Source organism: Pleurodeles waltl, chromosome 6, assembly GCF_031143425.1.
Source record: "Pleurodeles waltl isolate 20211129_DDA chromosome 6, aPleWal1.hap1.20221129, whole genome shotgun sequence".
Lineage (NCBI taxonomy): Eukaryota > Metazoa > Chordata > Amphibia > Caudata > Salamandridae > Pleurodeles > Pleurodeles waltl.
This window is the reverse complement of record NC_090445.1, coordinates 156139072-156161246: the sequence shown is the minus strand read 5'-3', so window position 1 is coordinate 156161246 and position 22175 is coordinate 156139072. Positions and strand designations below refer to the sequence as shown.

At 50.7% G+C, this 22175-nt stretch overlaps 2 protein-coding genes across 2 annotated transcripts; both read right to left on the bottom strand.

Moving 5' to 3' along the window:
- Nucleotides 1-6948: 6948 nt before the first annotated feature.
- LOC138301505 (ice-structuring glycoprotein-like) lies at nt 6949-8139 on the bottom strand. Its single transcript, XM_069242018.1, has one exon. The coding sequence runs from the start codon at nt 8137-8139 to the stop codon at nt 6949-6951; it is 1191 nt and encodes a 396-aa protein (XP_069098119.1).
- Nucleotides 8140-10702: 2563 nt separating this feature from the next.
- LOC138301504 (mRNA decay activator protein ZFP36L3-like) lies at nt 10703-11350 on the bottom strand. The gene has a single exon (XM_069242017.1). The coding sequence runs from the start codon at nt 11348-11350 to the stop codon at nt 10703-10705; it is 648 nt and encodes a 215-aa protein (XP_069098118.1).
- Between the last annotated feature and the right edge of the window lie 10825 nt (nt 11351-22175).

The window sequence follows — 22175 nt, the reverse complement described above, 5'->3', positions numbered from 1 at the left end:
GAGTCAAAATCTTTGAGGGGAGAAAATGAAATATGAGAAAACCTGGTGGCAGTTATAGCAACTATTGCTTGTGGAGCAACTTAGGCATTCTGATTGTTGTGGTTCTTAATTTGGATATTTTAAACACTGGTTATAGAGAGAGGAGTTATGAATTTCTTGTAAATGAAGTAGACATCATAATCTTTGGACTTTACCCCTATATGATATTTTAAGGGGTCAGCCAATTTGGTAGGACCAACTACCCCGCTAATCCCTCCAAAGAACCATGAAATAAGGGTAAATTAAGTGATGATTTGGATTTCAATGTGTGCATTACCTGACGCTCTATCATGCCAAGTTTTTAACAATGTGGTGGATAGATAGACATGCACTTTATATTTTCAGATTCTCTTAAATGATTGAAACCTTAAAGCAAGACTGTGACATTTCTGTGTGTAGCACGCAGTAGCTATTTATGGTACTTTCCTAAGTATGTGATGTTTTACTGATCAGATATGCACAGATTCCTTTGTCTTTCAAATGCCTGAAGCTCTAAATCCAGTATGTGGCATCTCTGTGTGCAGCACGCAGCAGTTATTTATGGTCCCCTTTGTTTGGCATGAGATGCGTTATTGACCAAAATGCACAAATTCTTTGTTCCCATAAGTGCCTGAAACTTTAAATCAAGTATATGGCACCTATGCAAGCAGTACGCAGTAGTTATTTATGGCACTGTACTAAGCATGTGACACTTTATTGACCAAACATGCACTATTTCATGCATGAGACACTTTGAATGGAATAGAAGTACAGGGTAGAAAGCATTGTCTAAGGCACACATGATAGGTCATAGTGTTGCTGTCCTTTTGAGTACATATGTGTAGAAAAATATTGAAGATCAAAAGATGTTGAAAATTAAATTGTGCTTCATATGAGATGTATATGTCTGATGCTACTACATGCACAATGGAATGGCACTATGGGACTCACTGCAATGTTTGAAAATATTCTATTGAAAACCTGCTGAGTGTGTATATTGAGTACCCTAAAAAATGGTTATGAAGGTGGTAATTATTGATGTTATTTTGTTTATTCCGAGGTTACTGGTTCTTTACCATGAGACACAAAAACAAAAAGACAAAAATGAAAACAAGATAATGTATGTAAAAGTCATTAAGACATAATCAGTGGGTGCCTGTAAAGAGAGAGAAAAAATGGTGGACCGTTTGAGGACGTTTGATTATATAAATGTTTGTAGTCTAGTCTTTTTTAATGGTGATGGGAAGGAAAAAATCCACTTTAAATGCACTGTTTGTACATGATTAACTCTATAGCCAGTCGAAGGCTTTGTCCGAAACGCGTTGCCATATTTGTTATCACACCGTTGGTGTTTATGTATTTAAACTGATGAATGAAATAAAGGGAGAGTAACCAGAAGTAAACTTGAATGTTAGTCAGGAAGACTGATGAGGACACACACACACACACACATATATATATATATACATATATATATATATATATATATATATGTATATCATATATCTCAATCACCAGTAGGTAGTTAGGTAGTTATAGTTAGGACCAACTTTTCCCATAGACAAAGTGTTTTTTGTTTTGCTAATAACTTTGGTGCCATCAGATGAATGTTCGCAAAACTTTCAAAACTACTATGCCACTTAGTTGAGCTGCTGTCTGAAAAGTTTATCGGTGATTCGTCAAGCGGGGGCGAGAAAAAAGAACAGTCCCAAAATTGCTTTTTCCCCATGCAACGTCTATGGGGAATTTGTAGTTTTCAGATACAACTATAGCACGAACCACTAAACAGAATTACACCAAATTTGGCAGAAAGCTAGATCCTGGTCCACAAAGAGCCCTTTTTAGGGTCAAGCGCGCAAGCACTCTGGCCTGTTGTAATCTCTCTTCGGGCTTTAAACCATGCCCACTTTTGCTATTTGTTGTGCTTTTTTTAAATGATTCATTTTTATTGGTACCTTTTGTGAAATGTCCCTCCTTTGTGTGCTAAGTTCCCTCCCATAGGCAATTTTACTAACTGAACATTTTTGTTGGACATCACACTACGTCACACTTCCTCCTGTTACATCGTGCGATTGCCCCTCCGCTGGTTTCGGTTTGCCTTTCATCCCAGCTGCGATCCTTACTAAACATTCACGCAGGGAGCTAATAACTCTTGTGCTCACTCTCATGGTGGCGGTGGCGCTTTGAATCGGTTCACTTCTGTCAACTGTTTAATTTTTCATTTTTAATTTATGTGGCAAGAAAAGTCCAGTTAGGAATTTACAATACTAATAGCTATCAATCAATCAATCAAAAAATGTGTATAGCGTGCTACTCACCCGGAGGGTCTCAAGGCGCTGGGGGGAGGGGGGACCGCTACTGCTCAAACAGCCAGGTCTTGAGCTGCTTCCTGAAGGAGAGGTGGTCTTGGGTCAGACGGAGGTGGATGGGGAGGGAGTTCCAAGTCTTGGCTGCCAGGTAGGAGAAGGATCTTCCTCCCATGGTGGCTTTTCTAATGCGTGGCACGGCGGCGAGGGCGTGGCTGGTCAATCGTAGCTGGCGGGTGGGAGTGTAGAAGGTCAGGCGGTTGTTGAGGTACCTGGGGCCCAGGTCGTGGAGGGCCTTGTGTGCATGGGTGAGGAGGCGAAACGTGATTCTCTTGCTGATGGGGAGCCAGTGCAAGTCTCTCAGGTGTCCGGAGATGTGGCTGTGTCGGGGGATGTCAAGGATGAGGCGTGCGGAGGCGTTCTGGATGCGTTGGAGTCTTTTCTGTAGTTTGACCGTGGTTCCGGTGTAGAGGGTGTTAGCGTAGTCCAGTCGGCTGGTGACGAGTGCCTGGGTGACCGTCTTCCTGGTTTCGGTGGGGATCCATCGGAAGATCTTTCGGAGCATGCGTAGGATGTTGAAGCATGATGATGAGACGGCGTTGACTTGTCTGGTCATCGAGAGGGAGGAGTCCAGGATGAAGCCCAGGTTGCGTGCGTGGTCCGTTGGTTTGGGTGCGCTGCCCAGGGCAGGGGGCCACCAGGAGTCGTCCCAGGCAGAGGGTGATGATCCAAGGATGAGGACTTCCGTCTTGTCTGAGTTCAGTTTCAGGCGGCTGTTCATCATCCACTCAGCTACGTCTTTCATCCCTTCGTGCAGGTTGGTTCTGGCGGTGGCTAGGTCGTTGGTGAGGGAGAGGATCAGCTGGGTGTCGTCGGCGTAGGAGATGATGTTGAGGTTGTGATGGCGTGCGATGGCTGCGAGGGGGCTCATGTAGACGTTGAAGAGGGTGGGGCTGAGTGATGATCCTTGTGGTACGCCGCAGATGACTTCGGTGGCCTCGGATATGAACGGGGGGAGGCGGACTCTCTGGGTTCTTCCGGTGAGGAACGAGATGATCCACTCTAGTGCCTTCTCTTGAATTCCGATGTTGCTGAGGCGCTGCACTAGGGTGCGGTGGCAGACTGTGTCGAACGCTGCGGAGAGGTCCAGGAGGATGAGGGCCGCTGTTTCCCCGTTGTCGAGCAGGGCTCGGATGTCGTCAGTGGCTGCGATGAGGGCGGTCTCGGTGCTGTGGTTGGCTCGGAAGCCGGACTGTAACTCGAGCGAACGTGAGGCCCATTGCATTGCAAATGGTTGTTCTAATTTGGTGTAAATCTGTTCAGTGGTTTTGGAGTTATTGAAGGAAAAAAATATAGATATGTAGGAACGAGGATCCTTTGCGGATCCACCCCAGGGGGATCCTTGCGAAAAGCAAGGGCCTGATTAGCTGGCTGCAACCTGAAAGGAAAGTTGCGGCTGCCAATTAGTTTCTTACATGGGCCCCAGGGAGAAAACATAAATAAAAACACACATAAGGGTTATGGATAGAGGTATCCTGACCCCATGGGACACACGGAGGAGTCTGTGAGGGACCCATCATGGGCAAAAAATTGCCCTTTTTTTTGGGACGAACCGTGGATCAACCACGGAGCTCAGCGTGACCCCCAATGTAAATCCGCAATCAATTTGGATAAAAAAAACTCACACACCACACTCCCCGCCGCGCACGGCCTACGGCCATGCACAGCGTGGGGTTGGGTGCATGCAAAGGGGAGGATTGGCTGCAGGTCCTGGCCACAGGTCAGGCCAGCCATGCATGGCGGTGGTTCTGTTAACATACAGTAATTATACATTAGTTTACATTAAGAAAAAAAAACTGAAAAAATCACTAAAAAAAACAAGGGTTACAGGGACTTCATAGGTTGACGTCTTACCGGTACAAAACCATAGAAATTCAGCAGTTATAGTCATACTTAGCTTAAGAAACTCTAGCATGTGGGTATAAGTAAGGCCATGAGTTATAGTTTCTTAACATAAGTATAACTATAACTGCTACATTTCTATGGTGTTGTCTGGGTAAAACGTGACCCTAACTACAACGTCCCTGTAACCTGTGCTTATTTCAGTGAAAAAAAATATAGTTGGGTTTGCAAAGTTTATTATGTTCTTTACAATTTCACCTACGCGTTTCGACCTTCTAGGTCTTATTCTTGTGTGTATAATATTTAGGCGATTGGAGATCTGTACTGGGGGTGTCGCTCGCGTACACATCTCTTGCAAGACACCTCTCACTCAGCTTTACGACATCGCGACATGCTAAATTGTGTTTAGTTTCACGCAATAATAGCATTGTTAATGCGAGGCTGGCCGATGACCTCTCAGCTCATGAGGCCTAATAAATGCAGCAATGCACATTTTTTTCGTTCGTGCATCGCCGTGCTTTTGCGTGCATGTTGTATAATCTTGGCTCACGGGTGCAGAGCCATTAGGCTAAAAGGCAAGGGCTGGAAGGCTGAGTGAAGGTGCCACTGGGACACTGGGCCACCGGCCAGCTATGGCAAAGGCGCCGTGACTCGTGCTGGGCTATAATTATCCACATAATCGATTTTAAGTCAGTATATCACAGCGGCTTAGCTGGAAAGATGGCTCAGCGAGTTAAATGTCGAACCCCCCCCCCCCCCCCCCTCCCGCTCTCCACGTTAGAGCTCAACTGAGCCTTGTGCCGCCCTCACACACGGTGTTGAGCTGAGCGCACGCTGCCCGTCGAGACCTAGACAACTGCTGTCTAGGAACCAGAGGCGGGGGCACCTCTCTTGACAGCCGCCCCCACCGCTCTCTGCAGATGGTCTCGCCCCTTCATTGCGTCCGGCGCCGAGTCGGGCAGCGGATCACACCGTGTGCTGCAGTGAGGTGGACCCTGTGCAGTGGTAATGAGCTGTCACTCCCGCCTCTGGGGCTGCAGGTCTGTCTCTGACACAGTGCCGCTCTCCGTCTCTAGCGCAGCGCTCTCTGCTGCTGTCTCTGACACCGCAGAACAGCAGTCCGTCCCAGGTAGAGCAGCGGTCTCTGCCGCTCTAACCCACACACTGACTCTCTCTGGTACAACAGCAGTCAGTGTCTACTCCCTACCAGAGCAGCGGTCTCTACTGCACTCTAGTTTCATAGACACTACATCTCTCTGAGACAGTGCCCCTCTTTGGTATAACAGCAGTCAGTCCCTGATGGAGGACAGCTCTCTGGTACAACAGTAGTCAGTCCCTCGTAGAGCACCGGTCTCTCCTGCTCTCTGGTCTCTTATACACAACAACAGTCAGTACGTGGAAGAGCAGCGGTCTCTACAGCGCTCTCTGACACAGTAGTGCTCTCTGGTACAACAGCAGTCAGTCTCTGGTAGAGCAGCGGTCACTACTGCTCTCTCTTCTCTTAGACGCAACAGTCAGTCCCTGACAGAGAAGCGGTCTCTTCTGCACTCTAGTCTCTCTGAGACAGTGCCCCTTTTTGGTACAACCGCAGTCTGTCCCTGGTAGAGCAGCTGTCTCTGCTGCTCTCTAGTCTCTTGGACACAATAGCAGTCAGTCCATGGTATAGCAGCGGTCACTACTGCACTCCAGTCTCTCTGAGAGAGTGTCCCTATTTGGTACAACATCAACCAGTCCCTGATAGAGCAGCGGTCTGTACAGCTGTCTCTGACACAGCACTGTTCTCTGGTACAACAGCAGTCAGTCCCTTGTACAGTAGCGGTCTCTACTGTACTCAAGTCTCTCTGAAACAATATCCCTCTTTGGTACAACAATAGTCAGTCCCTGGTAAAGCATCAGTCTCTATGGCTCTCTCTGATACAACACTGCTCTCTGGCACCATGGAAGTCAGTCTCTGCCACAGGAGGTTTATTAGCAGCTCTCTCGCCCACAGCAGCGCTTCCTGGGGCAGCAGCAGCCATTATCTGTCATAGCAGTTGCCTCTGGTAAAACCGAACTCAGTCCAGCTCCTGGCTTATCGGCTGTCTCTGACAGAGCAGCAGACGTGCAGCAGAAATATCTGGTGCAACAGCGTCTACTCACACAGCAGCTGTCTCTGGGAGCAACAGTGACCTAAAACAGGCCCCTGCGGCGCAGGGGGTCCCATCCCGCACAAGGCCAAGACATATCTGGAAGATATGTAAGATATGGGACGGGGTGGGGGGGGGGGGGGGAGCGCTGATCGCATTCTGCGGGGTGGGGGCATCACTTTGCGTTAGGCCATTGAGGAAAACAGCAGCCATTCCCTGGCATAGCAGCAGTTTTGTATCCAGCAGTCATTGGTTTATGGACAGACTCTAATGCAGCAGAATTAATCGGTGAAGAGCGACTGCTGTCTCTGTCCGACACAGCAACGCCCCTGGTACAACAGCAGTCAGTCCCTAACAAAGCTGCAGTTTCAGGTACAGCTGCTTGCCGTACAGGAGCAGTCTCTGACACAACAGTGGTATCTGGGAGCAAAATCTGGCAAAACAACAGCCTCTAACACAGGAGCAGTCTCTGGCACATGGTGGCCTCTCACACAAGAGCAATCTCTGGTGTAGCAGTAGTTCCTGGTGCACCAGCAGTCTCTGGCTTCTAGCGCAGCAACTCTCTTTGCAGGAGCCCAAGACCCAAAAATTCTCTCTTATGCTGCAGAAGTAGCTTGTGTGACAGCAGTTCTCGTTACAGCACCGGCCTCTAGTGCAGCAGCTGTCTCTTGTGCTGCAGTGGTATCTTGTGTGGCACCAGTCGTCATCATAGCACTAATCTCTAGTGCAGCAGTTGTCTCTTGTGCTTCAGCGGTACCTTGCGTTACACCAGTCATCGTCATAGCACCAGCCTCTGGTGCAGCAGCTGTCTCTTGTGCTGCAGCAGCAGCTTGTGTGACACCAGTCCTCATCATAGCACTGGCCTCTAGTGCAGCAGTTGTCTCTTGTGCTGTAGCAGTAGCTTGTGTGACACCAGTCTTTGCCATAGCACATGCTTCTAGTGTAGCAGTTGTCTCTTGTGCTGCAGCAGTAGCTTGCATGACACCAGTCCTCGTCATAGCACAGTCTCTAGTGCAGCAGTTGTTTCGTGCTGCAGCGGTTGCTTGAGTGACAGCAGTCCTTGTCATAGCACCGGCCTCCAGAGCAGCTGCTGTCTCTTTTGCTGCAGCTATAGGCTGCGTTACACCAGTCCCCGTCATAGCACCAGCCTCTAGTATAGCATATGTCTCTTGTGCTGCAGCGGTTGCTTGCGTGACAGCAGTCCCCGTCATAGCACTGACCTCTAGAGCAGCTGCTGTCTCTTTTGCTGCAGCTATAGGCTGCGTTACACCAGTCCCCGTCATAGCACTGACCTCTAGAGCAGCTGCTGTCTCTTGTGCTGCAGCTGTAGCTTGCGTTACACCGGTACCTGTCATAGCACCAACCTCTAGTGCAGCAGTTGCCTCTTGTGCTGCAGCAATAGGTTGCGTGACACCAGTCCCCGTCATAGCACTGACCTCTAGAGCAGCCGCTGTCTCTTTTGCTGCAGCTGTAGCTTGCGTTACACCAGTACCTGTCATAGCACCAACCTCTAGTGCAGCAGTTGCCTCTTGTGCTACAGCAATAGGTTGCGTGACACCAGTCCTCTTTATAACACCGGCTTCTAGTGTAGCAGTTGTCTTGTGTGTTTCCGCAATGGTTTGCTTGACAAAGGTCCTCCTCATAGCACCGGCCTCTAGTACAGCAGTTTCCTCTTGTGCTGCAGCAGTAGCTTCTGTAACACCAGTCCTCGTCCTAGCACCGGCCTCTAGTGCAGCACTGGTCTGTTGTGCTGCATTGGTAGTTTGCATGACACCAGTCCTCGTCATAGCATATGCTTCTAGTGCAGCAGTTGTCTCTTATGCTGCAGCAGTAGTTTGCGTAACAAAGATCTTGCTCATAGTAGCAGTAGCTCGTGAGACACCAGTCTTTGTCATAGCACTGGCCTTTGATGCAGCAGTTGTCTCTTGTGCTACGGCGGTAGTTTGCGTGACACCAGTCCTCGTCATAGGATGTGCTTCTAGTGCAGCAGTTGTCTCTTGTGCTACGGCGGTAGTTTGTGTGACACCAGTCCTGGTCATAGGATGTGCTTCTAGTGCAGCAGTTGTCTCTTGTGCTGCAGGGGTAGCTTGCGTGACACCAGACCTCGTCATAGCACCGGCCTGTAGGGCAGCAGTTGTCTCTGGTGTTGCAGCTGTAGTTGACACCAGTCCTCATACCACCAGCCTCTAGTGCAGCAGTTGTCTCCTGTGCTGCAGTGGTAGCTTGCGTGACAGCAGTCCTTGTCATAGCACAGTCTCTAGTGCAGCAGTTGTCTCCTGTGCTGCAGCGGAAGCTTGCGTGACACCAGTCCTTGTCATAGCACAGTCTCTAGTGCAGCAGTTGTCTCCTGTGCTGCAGCGGAAGCTTGCGTGACACCAGTCCTTGTCATAGCACAGTCTCTAGTGCAGCAGTTGTCTCTTGTGACAGGAGTCCTAATCATAGCACGTGCTTCTAGTGCAGCAGTTGTCTCTTGTGCTACAGCGGATGCTTGCATGACAGCAGTCCTTGTCATAGCACCGGCCTCTAGAGCAGCTGCTGTCTCTTTTGCTGCAGCTATAGGCTGCGTTACACCAGTCTCCGTCATAGCACCGGCCTCTAGTATAGCATATGTCTCTTGTGCTGCAGCAGTACCTTGCATGACACCAGTCCTTGTCATAGCACTAGCCTCTAGTGCAGCAGTTGTTTCGTGCTGCAGCGGTTGCTTGAGTGAGAGTGGTCCTCACCATAGCACTGGCCCCTAGTGGAGCACTGGTCTGTTATGCTGCATTGGTAGTTTGCATGACACCAGTACTCGTCATAGCATATGCTTTTAGTGCAGCATTTGTCTCTTGTACTGCAGTGGTATCTTGTGTGGTACCAGTCCTCGTCATAGCACCAGCCTCCAAGTGCAGCACTTGGCTCCTGTGCTGCAGCAATAGGTTGCGTGACACCAGTCCTCTTTATAACACCAGTCTCTAATGTAGCAGTTGTCTCTTGTGTTGCCGCAGTAGTTTTTGTGACAATAGTCCTCATCATATCACTGGCCTCTAGTGCAGCAGCTGTCTCTTTTGCTGCATTGTAGTTTGCATGACACCAGTCCTCGTCATAGCACAATCTCTAGTGCAGCAGTTGTCTCTTGTGCTGCAGCAGTAGCTTGCGTGACACCGGTCCTCGTCATAGACCCAGCCTCTAGGGCAACAGTTGTCTCTAGTGGTACGGCATTGGCTCGTGTGACACCAGTCCTTGTCATAGCACCGGCCTCTAGTACAGCATATGTCTCTTGTGCTGCAGCAGTAGTTTGCGTGACAAAGGTCATCCTCATAACACCAGCCTCTAGTGGAGTAGTAGCAGTAGCATGCATGACACCAGTCCTCATCATAGCAGTGGTCTCTACTGCAGCAGTTGTCTCTTGCGCTACAGTGGTAGCTTGCATGAGACCAGCTCTCATCATAGCACTGGCCGCAAGTGCAGCAGTTGTCTCTTGTGCTGCGACATTGCTTTGCGTGACACCAGTCCTCATCATAGCAGTGGTCTCTAGTGCACCAGCTGTCTGCAGTGGTATCTTGGGTGAGACCAGTCCTCGTCATATGCAAAAAGAACAGATGATGGACAGAATACTGAACAATGCAAACATTCACGCCCAGTCATAAAGATCTGGGTTTAATCCATTCTTTTTTTGCTCACCACGCCACCCCAGTTTGGACCCAGCCATATGCAAATCAGTCTCGACCCTGTTCCTCATGAAACAGTCCAGCCTGAACTGACAAGACACAGGTACTCCCTGGACTGGAAACAACATCCTAGGACCAGTTTCAGGGTATCACCCTTCATCAGCTAGGCTAGCTTGAATCAAGTGGCGCAGTGAGCATGGGACCCACGTCTGGACATACCCTTCCCACTTGGGATGACAAATGTAAAAAGAGCATATGATGGACAGAATGCTGAGCAATGCAAACATTCACCCCAGTCACAAATATCTGGGTTTCATCCATTGCCACGCCACCCCAGTTTGGACCCAGCCATATGCAATCAGTCTTGACCCTGTTCCTCATGGAAACAGTCCAGCCCAAACCGCCAAGCCAGGTTCTCCCTGGAATGGAAACAAGCATCCTAGGACCGGTTTCAGGGTATCACCCTTCATCAGCTAGGCTTGCTTGAATCCAGTGGCGCAGTGAGCACGGGGCCCACGTCTGGGCATACCTTCCCACTTGGAACGACAAATGCAAAAAGAACAGATGATGGACGAAATGCAGTCATCGTCTTTTTGCTCACCACGACACCCCAGTTTGGAGCAAGCCATTTGCAAATCAGTCATGGGAACAGTCCAGCCCAAACAGTCCAGCCAGGTCCTCCCTGGACCGGAAACAAGCATCATAGGACCGGTTTCAGGTGCAGCCGTTGTGTCTTGTACTGCATTGGTAGTCTGCATGACACCAGTCCTCGTCGTAGCACAGTCTCTAGTGCAGCAGTTGAATCTTCTGCTGCAGCAGTAGAATGCGTGACACCAGTCCTCGTCATAGCACCGGCCTCTAGTGCAGCAGTTGTCTCTTGTGCTGCAGCAGTACCTTGCGTGACACCAGTCCTTGTCATAGCACCAGCCTCTAGTGCAGCAGCTGTCTCTTGTGCTCCAGTGGTATCTTGTGTGGCACCAGTTGTCATCATAGCACTAATCCCTAGTTCAGCAGTTGCCTCTTGTGCTGCAGAGGTGCCTTGTGTTACACCAGTCCTCGTCATAGCACCAGCCTCTAGTGCAGCAGCTGTCTCTTGTGCTGTAGCAGTAGCTTGCGTGACACCAGTCTTTGTCATAGCACATGCTTCTAGTGCAGCAGTTGTCTCTTTTGCTGCAGCGATAGCTTGTGTGACACCAGTCCTCGTCATAGCACCAGCCTCTAGTGCAGCAGCTGTCTCTTGTGCTGTAGCAGTAGCTTGCGTGACACCAGTCTTTGTCATAGCACATGCTTCTAGTGCAGCAGTTGTCTCTTTTGCTGCAGCGATAGCTTGTGTGACACCAGTCCTCATCATACCAGATGTAGTGCAGCAGTTGTCTCTTGTGCTGTTGCAGTAGCTTGCGTGACGCCAGTCCTTGTTATAGCACTTGCTTCTAGTGTAGCAGTTGTCTCTTGTGCTGTAGCTTGCGTGACAGTAATCCTCATCATAGCACTGGCCTCTAGAGCAGCAGTTGTCTCTTGTGCTGTAGCTTGCATTACACCAGTCCTCGTCATAGCACCAGCCTCTAGTGCAGCAGCTGTCTCTTGTGCTGCAGGATTAGCTTGTGTGACACCAATCCTCGTCATAGCACCAGCCTCTGGTGCAGCAGCTGTCTCCTGTGCTTCAGCAGTAGCTTGTCTGACACCAATCCTTGTAATAGCACCGGCCTCTAGTGCAGCAGTCGTCTCTTGTGCTGTAGCAGTAGCTTGCGTGACACCAATCTTTGTCATAGCACTGGCCTCTAGTGCAGCAGTTGTCTCTTGTGCTGCAGTGGTAGCTTGCATGACACCAGTCCTCATCATTGCACAGTCTCTAGTGCAGCAGTTGTCTCTTGTGCTGCAGTGGTAGCTTGCGTGACACCAGTCCTCATAGCAGCACCGGCCTCTAGTGCAGTACTTGTCTCTTGTGCTGCAGCAGTAGCTTGCGTTACACCAGTCCCCGTCATAGCACTGACATCTAGAGCAGCCGCTGTCTCTTGTGCTGCAGGTGTAGCTTGCGTTACACCAGTCCCTGTCATAGCACCGCCGTCTAGTGCAGCAGTTGCCTCTTGTGCTGCAGCAATAGTTTGTGTGACACCAGTCCTCTTTATAACACTGGATTCGAGTGTAGCACTTGTCTTGGTTGCTTCCGCAGTAGTTTGCTTGACAAAGGTCCTCCTCATAGCATCAGCCTCTAGTGCAGCAGTTTCCTCTTGTGCTGCAGCAGTAGCTTATGCTACACCAGTCCTCATCCTAGCACCAGCCTCTAGTGCAGCACTGGTCTGTTGTGCTGCATTGGTAGTTTGCATGACACCAGTCCTCGTCATAGCACAGGCTTATAGTGCAGCAGTTGTCTCTTCTGCTTCAGTGGTATCTTGTGTGGCACCAGTCCTCATCATAGCACCAGCCTCTAGTGCAGCACTTGCCTATTGTGTTGCAGCAATAGACTGCATGACACCAGTCCTCTTTATAACACCGGTCTCTAGTGCAGCAGTTGTCTCTTGTGCTGCTGCAGTAGTTTGCGTGACAAAGATCCTTCTCATAGCAGGGCCTCTAGTGCAGCAATAGTCTCCTCTGCTGCAGCAGCAGCATGCGTGACACCAGTCCTCGCAGCGGTAGCTTGGGTGACACCAGTCCTCGCAGCGGTAGCTTGCGTGACACCAGTCCTCCTCATAGCACGGTCTCTAGTACAGCAGTAGTCTCCTCTGCTGCAGCAGCAGCATGCGTGACACCAGTCCTCCCAGCGGTAGCTTGGGTGACACCAGTCCTCGCAGCGGTAGCTTGCGTGGCACCAGTCCTCCTCATAGCACGGCCTCTAGTGCAGCAGTAGTCTCCTCTGCTGCAGCAGCAGCATGCGTGACACCAGTCCTCGCAGCGGTAGCTTGCGTGACACCAGTCCTCGCAGCGATAGCTTGCGTGACACCAGTCCTCGCAGCGGTAGCTTGCATGACACCAGCCCTCGTCAAAGCACCGCCCTCTATTGCAGGAGTTGTTTCTTGTGCTACAGCGGTAGTTTGCATGACACCAGTCCTCGTCATAGGATATGCTTCTAGTGCAGCAGTTGTCTCTTGTGCTGCAGGGGTAGGTTGCGTGACACCAGTCCTCGTCATAGCACCGGCCTGTAGCTCAGCAGTTTTCTCTGGTGTTATAGCTGTAGTTGACACCAGTCATCCTCATAGCATCAGCCTCTAGTGCAGCAGTTGTCTCCTGTGCTGCAGCGGAAGCTTGCGTGACACCAGTCCTTGTCATAGCACAGTCTCTAGTGCAGCAGTTGTCTCCTGTGCTGCAGCGGAAGCTTGCGTGACACCAGTCCTTGTCATAGCACAGTCTCTAGTGCAGCAGTTGTCTCTTGTGACAGGAGTCCTAATCATAGCACGTGCTTCTAGTGCAGCAGTTGTCTTTTGTGCTGCAGCGGTTGCTTGCGTGACAGCAGTCCTTGTCATAGCACCAGCCTCTAGAGCAGCTGCTGTCTCTTTTGCTGCAGCTATAGGCTGTGTTACACTAGTCTCCGTCATAGCACTGGCCTCTAGTACAGCATCTGTCTCTTGTGCTGCAGTAGTACCTTGCGTGACACCAGTCCTTGTCGTAGCACCAGCCTCTAGTGCAGCAGTTTCCTCTTCTGCTGCAGCAGTAGGTTGCGTGACACCAGTCCTCTTTACAACACCAGTCTCTAGTGCAGCAGTTGTCGCTTGAGCTGCCGCAGTAGTTTGCGTGACAAAGGTCCTCCTCATAGCACCAGCCTCTAGTGCAGCAGTTGTCTCTTGTGCTGTAGCAGTAGCATGCGTGACACCAGTCCTCATCATAGCAGTGGTCTCTAGTGCAGCAGTTGTCTCTTGTGCTGTAGCAGTAGCATGCGTGACACCAGTCCTCATCATAGCAGTGGTCTCTAGTGCAGCAGTTGTCTCTTGCGCTACAGTGGTAGCTTGCATGAGACCATCTCTCATCATAGCACTGGCCACAAGTGAAGCAGTTGTCTCTTGTGCTGTGACATTAGCGTGTGTGGCACCAGTCCTCATCATAGCAGTGGTCTATAGTGCACCAGCTGTCTTTTATGCTACCGTGGTATCTTGTGTGACACCAGTCCTCGTCATATGCAAAAGAACAGATAATGGACGGAATGCTGAACAATGCAAACATTCACCCCCGTCACAAAGATCTGGGTTTAATCCATTGTTTTTTTGCTCACCACGCCACCCCAGTTTGGACCCAGCCATATGCAAATCAGTCTTGACCCAGTTCCTCATGGAACAGTCCAGCCCGAACTGCCAAGCCAGGTCTTCCCAGGACCAGAAACAAGCATCCTAGGACCGGTTTCAGGGTATCACCCTTCATCAGGTAGGCTAGCTTGAATCCAGTGGCGCAGTGAGCACGGGACCCACGTCTGGACATACCCTTCCCACTTGGGACGACAAATGCAAAATGAACAGATGATGGACGGAATGCTGAACAATTCAAACCTTCACCCCCAGTCACAAAGATCTGGGTTTAATCCATAGTTTTTTTGCTCACCACACCAACACAGTTTGGAGCCAGCCATTTGCAAATCAGTCATGGGAACAGTCCAGCCCAAATTGCCAAGCCAGGTCCTCCCTGGACCGCAAACAAGTATCCTAGGACCGGTTCAGGTGCAGCAGTTGTGTCTTGTGCTGCATTAGTAGTTTGCATGATACCAGTCCTCATCATAGCGTCAGCCTCTGGTGCAGCATCTGTCTCTTGTGCTGCAGCAGTAGCTTGTGTGACACCAATCCTCATCAAAGCACCGGCCTCTAATGCAGCAGTTGTCTCCTGTGCTGTGGCAGCAGCTTGCGTGACACCAGTCTTTGTCATAGCACTGGCCTCTGGTGCAGCGGTTGTCTCTTGTGCTGCAGTGGTAGCTTGCATGACACCTGTTCTCGTCATAGCACAGTCTCTAGTGCAGCAGTTGTCTCTTGTGCTGCAGCAGTAGCTTGCGTGACACCAGTCCTCGTCATAGCACAGTCTCTAGTGCAGCAGTCTCTTGTGCTGCAGCAGTGGCTTACATGACACCAGTCCTCGTCATAGCACCAGCCTCTAGTGCAGCACTTGCCTCCTGTGCTGGAGCAATAGGTTGCGTGACACCAGTACTCTTTATATCACCGGCCTCTAGTACAGTAGTTGTATCTTCTGCTGCAGCAGTAGAATGTGTGACACCAGTCCTCATCATAGCACCGGCCTCTAGTGCAGCAGTTGTCTCTTGTGCTGTGGCATTAGCTTGTGTAATACCAGTCCTCGCCATAGCACCGGCCTCTGGTGCCGCAGCTGTCTCTTATGCTGCAGTGGTATCTTGTGTGGCACCAGTCATCATCATAGCACTAATCCCTAGTGCAGCAGTTGGCTCTTGTGCTGCCGCGGTACCTTGCGTTACACCAGTCCTCATCATAGCACCAGCCTCTGGTGCAGCAGCTGTCTCTTGTGCTGCAGCAGTAGCTTGTGTGACACCAATCCTCGTCATAGCACTGGCCTCTAGTGCAGCAGTTGTCTCTTGTGCTGTAGCAGTAGCTTGTGTGACACCGGTCTTTGTCATAGCACATGCTTTTGGTGCGGCAGCTGTCTCTTGTGCTGCAGCGGTAGCTTGCATGACACCAGTCCTCATCATACCAGTCGCTAGTGCATCGGTTGTCTCTTGTGCTGTTGCAGTAGCTTGCATGACACCAGTCCTGTAGCAGTTGTCTCTTGTGCTGTAGCTTGCTTGACAGCAATCCTCGTCGTAGCACCGGCCTCTAGAGCAGCAGTTGTCTCTTGTGCTGTAGCTTGCATTACACCAGTCCCCGTCATAGCACCAGTATTCTAGTGCAGCAGCTGTCTATTGTGCTGCAACAGTAGCTCGTGTGACACCACTCCTCGTCATAGCACAAGCCTCTAGTGCAGCACTTGCCTTCTGTGCTGCAGCAATAGGTTGCGTGACACCAGTCCTCTTTATAACACCGGCCTCTAGTGCAGCAGTTGTATCATCTGCTACAGCAGTAGCATACGTGACACTAGTCCTCGTCATAGCACCGGCCTCTAGTGCAGCAGGTGTGTCTCGTGCTGTGTCATTGGCTCGTGTAACACCAGTCCTCGCCATGGCACCGGCCTCTGGTGCAGCAGCTGTCTCTTGTGCTGTGGCATGAGCTTGTGTGATACCAGTCTTTATCATAGCACCTGCCTCTAGTGCAGCAGCTGTCTCTTGTGCTGCAGTGGTATCTTGTGTGGCACCAGTCATCATCATAGCACTAACCCCTAGTGCAGCAGTTGTATCTTGTGCTGTGGCATTAGCTTGTGTGACACCAATCCTAATCATAGCGTCAGGATCTGGTGCAGCAGCTGTCTCTTGTGCTGCAGCAGTAGCTTGTGTGACACCAATCCTCATCATAGCACTGGCCTCTAGTGCAGCATTTGTCTCTTGTGCTGTAGCAGTAGCTTGCGTGACACCAATCTTTGTCATAACACTGGCCTCTGGTGCAACGGTTGTCTCTTGTACTGCAGTGGCAGCTTACATGGCACCAGTCCTCCTCATAGCACAGTCTCTAGTGCAGCAGTTGTCTCTTGTGCTGCAGTGGTAGCTTGCGTGACACCGGTCCTCGTACCAGCAACGGCCTCTAGTGCAGCAGTTGTCTCTTGTGCTGCAGCGGTAGCTTGCGTTACGCCAGTCCCCGTCATAGCACTGACCTCTAGAGCAGCCGCTGTCTCTTGTGCTGCAGATGTAGCTTGCTTTACAACAATCCCTGTGATAGCACCGACCTCTAGTGCAGCAGTTGCCTCTTGTGCTGCAGCAATAGTTTGTGTGACACCAGTCCTCTTTATAACACTGGATTCGAGTGTAGCACTTGTCTTGGTTGCTTCCGCAGTAGTTTGTTTGACAAAGGTCCTCCTTATAGCACCAGCCTCTAGTGCAGAAGTTTCCTCTTGTGCTGCAGTAGTAGTTTGTGTGACACCAGTCCTCGTCCTAGCACCGGCCTCTAGTGCAGCACTGGTCTGGTGTGCTGCATTGGTAGTTTGCATGACACCAGTCCTCACCATAGCACATGCTTCTAGTGCAGCAAGTGTCTCTTGCGCTGCAGTGGTATCTTGTGTGGCACCAGTCCTTGTCATAGCACCAGCCTCTAGTGCAGCACTTGCCTACTGTGCTGCAGCAATAGGTTGCGTGACACCAGTCCTCTTTATAACACCAGTCTCTAGTGCAGCAGTTGTCTCTTGTGCTGCTGCAGTAGTTTGCGTGACAAAGATACTCCTCATAGCACGGCCTCTAGTGCAACAGTAGTCTCCTCTGCTGCAGCAGTAGCATGCGTGACACCAGTCCTCGCAGCGGTAGCTTGCGTGACACCAGTCCTCGCAGCGATAGCTTGCGTGACATCAGTTCTCGCAGCAGTAGCTTGCGTGACACCAGTCCTCCTCATAGCACGGTCTCTAGTACAGCAGTATTCTCCTCTGCTGAAGCAGTAGCATGCGTGACACCAGTCCTCGCAGCGGTACCTTGCGTGACACCAGCCCTTGTCATAGCACAGGCCTCTATTGCAGGAGTTGTCTCTTGTACTACGGCATTAGCTTGTGTGGCACCAGTCTTTGTCATAGCACCGGCCTCTAGTGCAGCAATTGTCTCTTGTGCTAGAGTGGTAGTTTGCATGACACCGGCCCTCGTCATAGGATGTGCTTCTAGTGCAGCAGTTGTCTCTTGTGCTGCAAGGGTAGCTTGCGTGACACCAGACCTCGTCATAGCACCGGCCTGTAGCGCAGCAGTTTTGTCTGGTGTTGCAGCTGGAGTTGATACCAGTCCTCCTCATAGCACCAGCCTCTAGTGCAGCAGTTGTCTCCTGTGCTGCAGCGGTAGCTTGCGTGAGAGTGGTCCTTGTCGTAGCACAGGCTCTAGTGCAGCAGCTGTCTCTTCTGCTGCAGTGGTATCTTGTGTGACACCAGTCCTTGTCATAGCACAGTCTCTAGTGCAGCAGTTGTCTCCTGCGGCAGTAGCTTACGTGACATGAGTCCTAATCATAGCACGTGCTTCTAGTGCAGCAGTTGTCTCTTGTGCTGCAGCGATTGCTTGCATGACAGCAGTCCTTGTCATAGCACCGGCCTCTAGAGCAGCTCCTATCTCTTTTGCTGCAGCTATAGGTTGCGTTACACCAGTCTCCGTCATAGCACCGGCCTCTAGTACAGCATATGTCTCTTGTGCTGCAGCAGTACCTTGCGTGACACCAGTCCTTGTCATAGCACCAGCCTCTAGTGCAGCAGTTGTCTCTTTTGCTGCAGCTATAGGTTGCGTTACACCAGTCTCCGTCATAGCACCGGCCTCTAGTACAGCATATGTCTCTTGTGCTGCAGCAGTACCTTGCGTGACACCAGTCCTCGTCATAGCACAGTCTCTAGTGCAGCAGTTGTTTCGTGCTGCAGCAGTTGCTTGAGTGACAGCGGTCCTTGTCATAGCACCGGCCTCCAGAGCAGCTGCTGTCTCTTTTGCTGCAGCTATAGGCTGCGTTACACCAGTCCCCGTCATAGCACTGACCTCTAGAGCAGCTGCTGTCTCTTGTGCTGCAGCTGTAGCTTGCGTTACACCGGTACCTGTCATAGCACCAACCTCTAGTGCAGCAGTTGCCTCTTGTGCTGCAGCAATAGGTTGCGTGACACCAGTCCCCGTCATAGCACTGACCTCTAGAGCAGCCGCTGTCTCTTTTGCTGCAGCTGTAGCTTGCGTTACACCAGTACCTGTCATAGCACCAACCTCTAGTGCAGCAGTTGCCTCTTGTGCTACAGCAATAGGTTGCGTGACACCAGTCCTCTTTATAACACCGGCTTCTAGTGTAGCAGTTGTCTTGTGTGTTTCCGCAATGGTTTGCTTGACAAAGGTCCTCCTCATAGCACCGGCCTCTAGTACAGCAGTTTCCTCTTGTGCTGCAGCAGTAGCTTCTGTAACACCAGTCCTCGTCCTAGCACCGGCCTCTAGTGCAGCACTGGTCTGTTGTGCTGCATTGGTAGTTTGCATGACACCAGTCCTCGTCATAGCATATGCTTCTAGTGCAGCAGTTGTCTCTTATGCTGCAGCAGTAGTTTGCGTAACAAAGATCTTGCTCATAGTAGCAGTAGCTCGTGAGACACCAGTCTTTGTCATAGCACTGGCCTTTGATGCAGCAGTTGTCTCTTGTGCTACGGCGGTAGTTTGTGTGACACCAGTCCTCGTCATAGGATGTGCTTCTAGTGCAGCAGTTGTCTCTTGTGCTGCAGGGGTAGCTTGCGTGACACCAGTCCTGGTCATAGCACCGGCCTGTAGCTCAGCAGTTGTCTCTGGTGTTGCAGCTGTAGTTGACACCAGTCCTCATGGCACCAGCCTCTAGTGCAGCAGTTGTCTCCTGTGCTGCAGTGGTAGCTTGCGTGACAGCAGTCCTTGTCATAGCACAGTCTCTAGTGCAACAGTTGTCTCTTGTGTTGCCGCAGTAGCTTACATGACATGAGTCCTAATCATAGCACGTGCTTCTAGTGCAGCAGTTGTCTCTTGTGCTACAGCGGATGCTTGCATGACAGCAGTCCTTGTCATAGCACCGGCCTCTAGAGCAGCTGCTGTCTCTTTTGCTGCAGCTATAGGCTGCATTACACCAGTCTCCGTCATAGCACCAGCCTCTAGTATAGCATATGTCTCTTGTGCTGCAGCAGTACCTTGCGTGACACCAGTCCTTATCATAGCACTAGCCTCTAGTGCAGCAGTTGTCTCCTGTGCTGCAGCGGTAGCTTGCGTGAGAGTGGTCCTTGTCGTAGCACAGGCTCTAGTGCAGCAGCTGTCTCTTCTGCTGCAGTGGTATCTTGTGTGACACCAGTCCTTGTCATAGCACAGTCTCTAGTGCAGCAGTTGTCTCCTGCGGCAGTAGCTTACGTGACATGAGTCCTAATCATAGCACGTGCTTCTAGTACAGCAGTTGTCTCTTGTGCTGCAGCGATTGCTTGCATGACAGCAGTCCTTGTCATAGCACCAGCCTCTAGAGCAGCTCCTATCTCTTTTGCTGCAGCTATAGGTTGCGTTACACCAGTCTCCGTCATAGCACCGGCCTCTAGTACAGCATATGTCTCTTGTGCTGCAGCAGTACCTTGCGTGACACCAGTCCTTGTCATAGCACCAGCCTCTAGTGCAGCAGTTTTGTCTTCTGCTGCAGCAGCAGGTTGCATGACACCAGGCCTCTTTATAACACCGGTCTCTATTGCAGCAATTGTCTCTGGTGCTGCCACAGTAGTTTGTGTGACAAAGGTCCTCCTCATAGCACGGCCTCTAGTGCAGCAGTAGTCTCCTCTGCTGCAGCAGTAGAATGAGTGACAAAGGTCCTCCTCATTGGACCAGACTCTAGTGCAGCAGTTGTCTCTTGTGCTGTAGTAGTAGAAGCATGCGTGACACCAGTCCTCATCATAGCACTGGCCGCTAATGCAGCAGTAGTCTCTTGTGCTGTGACATAAGCTTGTGTGACACCAGTCCTCATCATAGCAGTGGTCTCTAGTGCACCATCTGTCTCTTGTGCTGCAGTGGTATCTTGTGTGACACCAGTCCTTGTCATATGCAAAAAGAACAGATGATGGACGGAACGCTGAAAAATGCAAACATTCAACCCCAGTAACAAAGATCTGGCTTTAATCCATCTTTTTTTGCTCACCACGTCACCCCAGTTTGGACCCAGCCATATGCAAATCAGTCTTGACCCTGTTCCTCATGGAACAGTCCAGACTGAATTGCCAAGCCAGGTCCTCCCTGGACCGGAAACAAGCATCCTGGGACTGGTTTCAGGGTAATACCCTTCATCAGCTAGGCTAGCTTGAATCAAGTGGCGCAGTGAGCACGGGACCCCCCTCTGGGCATACCCTTCCCACTTGGGAGGACAAATGAAAAAATAACAGATGATGGACAGTATGCTGAACAATCCAAACATTCACCCCCAGTCCCAAAGATCTGGGTTTCAACCATCTTTTTTTTTTGCTCACCACGCCACCCCAGTTTGGAGCCAGCCATTTGCAAATCAGTCATGGGAACAGTCCAGCCCGAACTGCCAAGCCAGGTCCTCCCTGGACCAGAAACAAGCATCCTAGGACCAGTTTCCGGTTTAGCAGCTGTCTCTTGTGCTGCATTGGTAATTTGCATGACACCAGTTCTCGTCATACCACACAGTCTCTAGTGCAGCAGTTGTCTCTTGTGCTGCAGCAGTAGCTTGCGTGACACAGCTCCTCGTCATAGCACTGGCTTCTAGTGCAGCAGTAGTCTCTTGTGCTGCAGAGATAGCTTGTGTTACACCAGCCCTTGTCCTAGCACCGGCCTCTAGTGCAGCATTGGTAGTTTGCATGACACTAGTCCTTGTCAGAGCACAGTCTCTAGTGCAGCAGTTGTCTCTTGTGCTGCAGCAGTAGATTGTGTGACACCGGTCCTCGTCATAGCACCGGACTCTAGTGCAGCAGCGTCTCTAGTGCTGCAGAGGTAGCTTGTGTTACACAAGACCTCGCCCTAGCACCGGCCTCTAGTCCAGCACTAGTGTGTTGTGCTGCATTGGTAGTTTGCATGATAGCAGTCCTCATCATAGCACATGCTTCTACAGCAGCAGCAGTCTCTTGTGTTGAATCAGTATCCTGCAGCATGACACCAGACCGTCGTGTAGCATAAACCCCTAGTACCGCTCTGTGCTGCAACAAGCCCTAGTGCAGCAGCTGTTTCTTGTGCTGCAACAGGCTTTGGTGAGGCAGCGGTCGTCACACCTGTACAAGAGTGTTTAGTGCAAAGTGCACTTTGTGGTAAGACAGCCAGTGGTGCAGCAGCAGTCTCTGGTGCAGCAGCAGTTGTCCTGGATGTAGCACCAGTCTCAGACTGTAGCACCACACCAGTCCTGATCATGCCAACAGTTTCAAGTATAGTTGCCTCTGGTAAAGCAGTGCTGTATGCTCTGGCGACAGTGGTCTCTGCATCAGTACATGCAGTTGTCTCTTGTACTGCAGTATTGTAGGTTGTAGCAGCAGTCCCTAAAACTGCCAGTATTGCTACTGCAGCAGCAGTCTCTGGGAGCTGTCTCTGCTGTACCAGCAAATCCTGGTAAAAGAGCACTCTTTTTTAAAGGAGACCTCCTGATGCAGCAGTAGACTTTAGTGCAGCATCAGTATTTTGTGCACAAGCAGACACAGCCCAGGCACAGCAGCAGTCTTTAGTCAGC

Excerpts from the sequence above, each read along its gene's own strand:
- LOC138301505 (XM_069242018.1), bottom strand. The coding sequence starts at position 8,139 with ATGACGAGGACTGGTGTCATGCAAACTACCAATGCAGCACAACAGACC.
- LOC138301504 (XM_069242017.1), bottom strand. The coding sequence starts at position 11,350 with ATGAGGACTGGTGTCACACAAGCTATCGCTGCAGCAAAAGAGACAACT.